The sequence below is a fragment of the Pseudonaja textilis genome, chromosome 1, assembly GCF_049901715.1.
Source record: "Pseudonaja textilis isolate UNSWEBS1 chromosome 1, rPseTex1.2, whole genome shotgun sequence".
Classification (NCBI taxonomy): Eukaryota; Metazoa; Chordata; class Lepidosauria; order Squamata; family Elapidae; genus Pseudonaja; species Pseudonaja textilis.
In genome coordinates, this window is record NC_141990.1 from 231,359,583 (window position 1) to 231,368,942 (window position 9,360).

Below are 9,360 nucleotides of genomic sequence, written 5' to 3' on the forward strand. Positions count from 1 at the left end.
GTCCATTTAGGGCTAAAGAAAACCTCTGCTTGAAACTCAGAACACTTCTGTTACTAGATGGAGTCAGGGCTGATCCGAGTCAAACTCTTAGTCCATCTAGATCAGTTATGGCTCTTGAACAATTTCTAATTCTTCAGAAAACTGGAGGAGGATCCTTTCTTTGTTGGCAGCATTAATGCTGTAGAAAATTTTACCATCCCAATGCCAATAATATAAAGCATAGATGAACTTCACAGAAAATAAATGTATAATAGACTTCTTGACACAGTAAGATCTGTTTTGCTGTATACATAATTCTTGATACAAAATCTTCTTCAATTTGTCTTTTGTATGTGCTAGACTTCAACTTCCATAATCCTCTCAGCCAATATAGCTGTTGGAAATTGTGGGTCATCTATCCTGGCTCAGGGACTAGAGGAGCTGAAGTCCAGCCTACCAGGAATTAAAATGAAGAAGGTTGTTCTATAGGACCACTGTCAACCTTGCAAAGATGTTTCTTCCAATATATTATACTTTGGCAGGACTAATAATACAAAGGGAAATTTGAAATATTACTCACTTGCAAATCTGCTTCCCAGCATATCAAGTTCAGCGAAAGGACCGTTACCTTCTGCATTAAAAATAAATATTTTAATTTAAAGCAATCCTTTGTAGCACAACTATTATTACACATATAATTCCTAGCAAAGGTTGGTTCTCCTGGGCCTTGCGATGGAATCATTATTCTTTATATCTACAAAGCCATTTTACCAGGGCTCAGATTAAATAAAAGCAACATAGTCTGAGTGAGAGAAAATGCTTGCTAATATCCAGTATCCTGGCACTCTAAAGAGCCTCGCCTCTGATATTCCCAAAATCTATTCACCCCTTGAAGTCAAATGGAGGTCTCTGAGAGCTGGTATGACATGCATTTTGTTCAGCACTGAATATCTTTCTGTCATCTGACCCCCAAACAGCTTTTAATGGGAAAATGCTGGCCTTGATCTTGGGAAAATATCTCCCACCCTGTTTTGTAAAAGATACATAAAATCCAGCAGTTTTTGATCTCTCTCTCCCCCCTAGTTTTTGTGAAGATAAATATAAAACCTATCTCCTAGGGGAAACTGGCTGCTTTTTCAGTGCAAAAGAAGTGCTGAGGTTGCTTAATAATTTAACATGCATCTGGATATTTCAGAGAGGAGATGATTCATTCGCAGGTGATCCTGAGTTGAGCATTTGAGATTAAAGCGATTAAAGGATAAGAAGCCCATTTCTACTCTTCCATTCAAACTAGCAGCTTCCAAAGTATTATTTTTACAAGCATTTGTATATGTATTTGTGTCCATTATGTGTGTGATAGGCAATAAGGGAAAACAATCATTCTACATTCAAAGATCTGGACATAAGGGAGAAATATACACTACAGAAGCTCCACTGTTAGCTTGCTGTACCTTCAGCCATTTTTAAAGAATCAACAAACAGCAATCCTTCCATATTTAAAATTAGACTTTTAGCTGGTTAAAATATAATTCATTTCAGTTGGGGCTTTGAAAAACTGTATTTTGCCTCAGTTGTTTTAACTGTAGTCTTATTCTATGGAAAACAAGTGGATTTCCAACAGAGGTATGGCAACTTAAACATATCTCTGATAGAGGAAAGATGATGGCTGCAGCAAAAATTGCAGTAAATAGATTAACTCTTCAGAACTTCTCTGGATAAGAAGAGGATGAGATATCACCCACATATGTTCTGGAGAGTTGCTTCTTATGAGGATGCTGACAGCGTTCACCTGTGAGTTTGAGAACCAGGAAATGAAGGGGCTAGCTTTGCTCTCAATTGCAGCAGAACCCTTCAAAGGACGTTGAGTCCACTAGCCTCACTTTCTAATCAAAAATGGCTTATTCAATACTCTATTATAGATCTTTGGAACAACGATTTTGAAAAGCTATCTGGAGAGCTACTTTCCTTCTTTAATAAAAGAAAAAATAACTATAAGTTTAAGAATTTAAAGAATTGGAAATAAATGTCAAAAAACTAAATATGTTTTTGATGTAAGGGTTCATACAATTTTGAAATTTTGAGACTTTTACTATAAAAGTTTGCAAATAATAAAATGAAATAATCGGTGTTTCATTAGGAACCAGAATAGAATACAGAACCTCTATAATCATATTAAGAGCAATTGTGTTCTCTTTGCTGATGATGTAAAGCTATTCAACACCACAGAAAATATTGCTACCCTTCAAAAAGACCTCGATTATGTATCAGAATGGTCAAACACATGGCAGCTTCAAATCTCAGCAAATAAATGCTCTGCCTTACATATTGGCAAAAAAACACACCAGAAAATAAAATACAAGCTGAATAGTCAAGACCTTGTTGATATTCCAAACTCTGTCAAGGACCTTGGAGTACTCATCTCTAATGATCTAAGTGCTAGAGCCCACTGTAACTACATAGCCAAAAAGGCATTAAGAGTTGTTAACCTAATCCTACGTAGCTTTTTCTCTGGTAATATCACACTAATAATTAGAGCATACAAAACATTTGCTAGACCAATACTCGAATACAGCTCATCAGTCTGGAACCCACATTACATATCTGATATTAGCACAGTTGAGAAAGTCCAGAAATATTTCACAAGAAGAGTTCTCCACTCCTCGGCTCATTGCAGAATACCTTATGCCACCAGACTTGAAATTCTAGACCTAGAAAACCTAGAACTACGCCTGCTTCGGTCCGATCTAAGTATAGTATATAAAATCATACATTGCAATGCCCTACCTATCAATGAATACTTCAGCTTCAACCATAACAATACAAGAGCACACAATAGATACAAACTCAAGGTTAACCGCACCAAACTTGATTGCAGGAAATACAACTTCAGCAACAGAGTGGTCAACATCTGGAATACTCTACCTGATTCTGTGGTTTCTTCCTCAAACCCCCAAAACTTTAACCTTAGACTGTCTACTCTTGACCTCACCCCTTTCCTAAGAGGTCTGAGGGGGCGTGTATAAGCACACCAACATGCCTACCATCCCTGTCCTGTTGTTTCTTTTTATTTTTCTTATATGTATCCATTTCATGTATCCATAACTATGTTTATACTTATACCTATTATCTTGTAAGCAATTGACAAATAAAATAAAACAAACAAATAAATAAATATAAAATTTATTTACTATTTATTGAAATATTATATTTCAGAAATTGGACATTGATGAGGACTAAAATGTCTAGGCAGCAAAGGAAAAGGAAAGAAAAAAAATGTATAAATAGCAATAGCACTTCGACTTATATACTACTCCACAGTGATTTACTGCTTTCTCTGTCAGTGTATTTCCCCCAACAATCTGGATCCTCATTTTACTGACCCTGGGAGGATAGAAGGCCAAGTCAATCTCAAGTCGGTCAGAATCAAACTCCTGGCTGTGGGTAGAGTTAGCCTTCAATACTGCATTCTAATCACTGTGCCACCATGGTTCATGCTCATAAATGCTTTCAATTTTTTTTATTAGTGTGGGGATTTAGAAAATGACACAAGATTCCATAACATTAGAAACACTTGAAGAGATTTTTGAAGAATGGGGCCAAACTTTAGTAGTTATAAAATCAGAATTGTCAGCAATGATGTATGCTTTTATGGCTATACTATATCCAGGGAGGCCTGTTTTTGGCTGGGGGGGTGCTGCTGGAGGCCAGGGTGGCCAAACACGGGCGATGCAGGGCAGTGGTGGGATTCAATTTTTTTACTACCGGTTCTGTGGGAATGGCTTGGTGGGCATGGCAGGGGAAGGAGACTGTAAAACCTCCAGTCAGAGGTGGGATTTGCCGGTTCACCAAACTACTCAAAATTTCCTCTATCGGTTCTCCAGAACTGGTCAGAGCCTGCTGAATACCACCTTCGATGCAGGGGCCTCACAAAGCCGGGGACGCCAAAACAGGCCACACAGGACCTCCCTGTGCCCCGTTTTGGCCAGCAAAGTGCTGTCTCTCCCACTGCTGGCCCACGGGGTGGGGGGGTGGGGGGGACTACAATGCTAATCTGGCACTCGAAGAAATCCAGTTTGACATCCCTGGTTTATGGGATGAAGAGTTTATATTGGTTAGCTAAGGGGAGGTGAAGAGAATATAGATTTGTTTATGTACCCTGCCACAAAGGGAATAGGAAGTCTTTTTCTTGTGGGGAGGAGGGAGGATAGACATTTTCTTTATATATTTCATTTTTTTGTATTTGCTTTTGTTCTCTTTTTTAGTCTATGTTATCTTTTATAGCTTTATACAAAATATTTATTAAAATTATTTGGAAAGAAGATAGGGAAGGCAGTTAAAGGGGAATTGCAAATAATAAATGAAGACCATAACTCTGATAAGGATCTTTTATTGGATCTACAAAATAAGTTTGTTAAAGTTTTGAAAATCCAGGGGGAAATACAAAAAAAAAAAAAGTGAATTACAAGTTAGAGAAGGCAATTAAAATGGAATTACAGATGGCAAGCCAATAAGGACTTTTTATTAGATTTTTTTTTAAAAAGGCTGGTTAAAGCTTCGAAAATCAACGGGGGAAAACAAATGATAAACCAAGACAACAATCTGGATAATTTTTTACAGCATTCACAAAGGAAGTTTACTAAAACTTTGAAGAAGGCTATGTGATGGGAAAAAGAAAAATTGAAAAGAGGTCAAATCTCACAGCAACACCTGAATTTATTAAAAATCAAGATGGATAGAAGTAAAAGAATATAAAGTTGAATGTTAAAATAAAACATAATCTATAAATCTCTGGTAGTCCTTTATAGACTTTTCGCTGACAGCAGGACTGAAAAGTTTGTGATTTATGGTTTTGCATATAGAAGGAATGGGTTGTGGGAAGAAGTGATATTTGTTTGCAGTCTTCTGGGGGTGAAGAGTTATCAAATGTGTTTTTACTTGTTATGATGAAGATTGGAAGAATTTTTACATGTTTCTTTTCTTTTCCTTTTCCTTACTTTTTTCTTTTTTTCTTTGTACTTTTTATTCTTTCTCCCTATTTCTTTTTCTAAGTTTAATTTGAATTCCCCTTTTAACAGTAAATGAAACAAAAAAATGTACTCTAATGGTATTGCACAGAGGAAAATATCTTCGGTTTCTATATTACTGTTCTTTAAAGAGTTATACTCTTTAACAGAAGAGTACAGTCCACCTAGCAATTACTCCAGGTTTCCGGGTCTCTGAATCTCTGTTCTTATTCTGTCCCGCTGTTTGAAACCTTCAAGAGTGGAAAGCAGGGCCTCTCGACAAAAGGGAAAAAGATTTCCACTGGGCCCGCCTAGCACATTGGAGCACTGAAAACAGCTGCTCAGAGGTTGAACTAGTACAAAAATAAGCAGCCTTGTGACTTACAATATCAAGGGTGGATAATGTTTAACTCCGAGAGAGGATGAAGAGCTTCCATGCTGCTTAGTTTCAAATTTTCATACAGGATGCTTCTAGGGAAATTCAGTGGACTTACACACCCCTAACAAGCACATGGGATACTTTTGGTATGCAAAGTGGTTTTCACTGGACTCAGACAGCAAGGAGAACCAGAGCACCTTTGAGATCTTCCACTTGAAGAACAGGCAGTCCTCGACTTACAACCACAGTTGAGCCCAACATTTCTGTTAGTAAATGGGACAGTTGTTAAGTGAATTTGCCCCATTTTGCAACCTTTCTTGCTACAGCTGTTAAGTGAATCACTGTGGTTGTTAAATTAGTAATGTGGTTGTTAAGTGAATCTAGCATTGACTTTGCTCGTCAGAAGGTTGCAGAAGGGTGTTGTGGTTCGCTCGGCAGCAGATGCAGATGGCTGAGGTCTCGGAGAGCAAGGACTCAGATGAGGGGCCTGCGTGTGATACAGGGATGGGGCGAGGACCATCAGGGAGTGGAATGCTACCTTCAGAGATTGTGGGGGCTGGCAGCAGTGGTGAAGAGGTCCCCAAGGAGCCTGTGCCAAGTGCGCATGCATGCAGGGCTGCTTGAAGGAAAAAGCAGCTGCAGAAGAAGGGATGACTCAGGAGTAAGGCTGCAAGGTAATTTTATCTCCCTTAAAAGATAAAAGCCAGCTGAGAAACTGGAGTTCTTTGCAGGAAGCAAAGAAGTGTTTGCACTCAAGCCTTGTGGACGTTTGAAATATCTTGGTTGGTGTTTGGAGACTCTTTGTGTTTGAAATATTGCTTGGTAACTTTATCTAGTGTTCTTGGCAGCCTTGCACAACCTTGGCAAGGCTCGTTCTTATCAGAGACAGTTAGTTTGAAGCAGCCTTTTAACCATGAAGGAACGGAATTCATAAAGAATCATTAAAAGGTTTTGCCGTTACCTCTGTTTCGTGTTTGTTTCCTTGGAACAAGGTTTGGGTCAAAACAAAGGGTATCACATGAACCTGGGACATTGCAACCATCCTAAGTATGAACCAGTTGCCAAGCATCTGGATTTTGATCATGTGACAATGGGGATGCTGCAATGGTTGTAAGGGTAAAAAATGGTCATAACAGGTCACTTTTTTTACTGCCATTGAAACTTTAAACGGTCACTAAATGAACTGTTGTAAGTTGAGGACTACCCGTATTGGCTCCTTTCCCGTGATAGGTTGTGTTCGTAGAGCACACTAAAACCATTTACTGAATTAATTCATCTTCTGAGCTCACAAAAAGTGATGGATGGGTTGGAGCCACAAAAGCTCAACCAAAATTAACCTTAACCAAATTTGGCATGGCATGCTGTGAAAATGGAGCTTCTCTAGATTTTTAATCATCCTGGTATTAGATTATCCCACATTGCCCCTGCTTTGCAATATGGGGATCACCTCAATTGGGAAGGATTGCCTTACATATGAGTCACATATGAGAATTCTTATAGAGGGAACACTGGGAGTTTTCCATTAACTTTATCAGGATACATTGATACTTATCTACAATCTTTGGCTAGGAAGAAATAACTTTGGGACAACCGATAAGCACAAAGCACGTGCTATATTGTACTTACTAATACCTATATATTACTTACATCTTACTATTGAATAGTTTTATTGTATGTCCCTTGCGTCAATTCACTTGCATTTTACACAGTCTTTATACACATACACCCCAATCCCATCATCGGATTAGCTGACCAGCGAATCCTAGGCCAGCCTTCCCCAAGCTTGCAACCCTATAAAAATTGGACTACAGATCCCACTGGGGGATTAAAGATCCAGTGGATCTGGAGAAGGCATGGAGAACACCCATTTCCTGCTGGATTTAAGGCTTTCTGTCCCCCGCCCCCCAATTCTATTACCTCATAATCCACAGATATTTTCAGGATGAGCTGTGAGTCCTTTATTTCAAACCATTCAGAGGGAGAATTTGCATCTGTAGAAGGTTCAATTGTGACTGTAATGCCAGGATTAGCATAAATGTTAGTCACCACCAACCCTGGATCATTATTCTCCATTATGATCACCGAAGTTTTATCTACTGAACATTCTGATAAAACAGAAGAAAATAGATTATGTCGGCAGAAGCATTAATTTAATAGAGTCATAAGAATTCACATTGAATATAGCTACTATTTTATTAGGGTGATTAGATGGCAGCAAAAGTAATGTTATATCTAGTGGATTTTAGAGCCTTGCTCTGGAAGCCCTAATTTTGTTCCATTCCAGTATATCATTTGTGATGAGTTTATGCCAAATCTCACTGCAATGGGAAAGCTGATAAAATAGTTGTCTAATAATCATTTTATCCAACATGATATCCAAGTACATACATGTCAAGGCATAACACAGAGGACAATTAGCTTGTCAACTTCCTTCTGAAATCATCTACTAGCTTGCAACGTGGATAATCTAAATCTAAGAAAATAACCAGTGTGGACGTTCTTTCATCTTTTTCATGTAATTATATTAAATGAATCGTTTTCATAACTCGTTAAGTAAACATGAAACATAGTCACCTTTGAAACTGAGGTGTTTTAAAATGTTTGTCTAGACTCTTTAAAACTTTTATTAAAGTTTAAACTATTAACCTAACCAGTTAACATGTCTGGTAAAATATTTACGATATTAGAAACACATAGACACACACACATATATTCTTCCCTTGACCAAGTACTGTCTTTATGCTATCTTTCAAGACAGTAAACTCTTGTGAACATGATTGGCATTTCTTTTAAGTAAGTCCAGATGTGTGCATGTGTGAATATGTTTGTGCTTGTTATATATCACATCCAGATCTGCACATTGTCTCACTTATTTTCTGTGTGTGCTGGAATACCTTAATGTAAGCAATTCCCAGTCACCATATTAAAACATTTGATCCTATAGAGAAAGCTTTTCCCATCCTTAGCAACTTACCTGGGCTCTGTGTCTCAACCTGTGTTACTGATAGCAAGAAGAAAAGCACACAAAAACAAAACGGCCTGAGAAAAGACATCAAGCAGACGAGAGACAAATCCAAGAATTACGGGAAAACAGTCCATCCACTTTTCTTCCTGTGTTGTCACAATGCATCTTCCTTTCACTGTTCAAGGAGGAAATAATGTTGCAAATTACTGTGAACCGAGACAATAGTTTAACCTTTGCACCCCAGTTTATTGATTCACTTATTTATGACTTATTTACTGCCATCATTTGCTGAAAGCATTTGTCAGTTTGGCCTGCCTTGCAGGGCAGATTATTGCTGCCATCACTGGCCATCTGCTCAGTAGGCAGTTCTTCCAAGTTCAATGATTACACAATCACAATCAGAATAGAGCTGGAAGGGACCTTGGAGGTCTTCTAGTCTAACCCCCTGCTCAAGCAGGAAACGCTACACCATTTGAGACAAATGGTTATCCACTCTCTTCTTAAAAACCATCAGTGATGAAGCACCTACAAATTCTGAAGGCAAGCTGTTCCACTGGTTAATTATGCTTGCTATCAGGAAGTTTCTCCTCAATTCCAGGTTGCTTCTCCCCTTGATTAATTTCCATCCATTGTTTCATGTCTTGCCTTCTGGTGCTTTGGAAAATAAGTTGAACCCCTCTTCTTTGTGGCAGGCCCTCAAATACTGGAACACTGCCATCGTGTCAGCCACACACCCACCCTTACTCCTTATTTTCTCTAGACTGGCCATTCCCACAACCATTCTTGGTATGTTTTTGTCTCCAGGTTCTTAATCATGTTAGTTGCTCTTCTTTGCACTTTTTCCAAAGTCTCAGCCCTACACTTACAAGTTTAGGGTTTCTGTTTTCAGCCTCTTCTGCATTCTGAGGCTAACAGATCTGGACTGGGACTGGAGCTAACTGTAACTAACAGATTTGGACTGCAAGCATCCTGGCAATGCAAGATGGCAGCCAAAATACAAGCATCTTAACTCTTTGCTGGCCTCTTGCAATTGC

General features: G+C 38.5%; 1 protein-coding gene across 1 annotated transcript in view; it reads right to left on the bottom strand.

Moving 5' to 3' along the window:
* Positions 1 to 8,498, bottom strand: part of CDHR5 (cadherin related family member 5) — a 32,096-nt gene extending 23,598 nt beyond the window's left edge. Inside the window, exons 1-2 of the mRNA XM_087928813.1 lie at positions 8,336 to 8,498; positions 7,279 to 7,466 (exon numbers count right to left, since the gene is read on the bottom strand). Of these exons, the coding sequence (XP_087784939.1) occupies positions 7,279 to 7,466; positions 8,336 to 8,414 (267 nt within the window). The 5' untranslated portion in view covers positions 8,415 to 8,498. The remainder of the gene's footprint in view (positions 1 to 7,278; positions 7,467 to 8,335) is intronic.
* Positions 8,499 to 9,360: the final 862 nt, after the last annotated feature.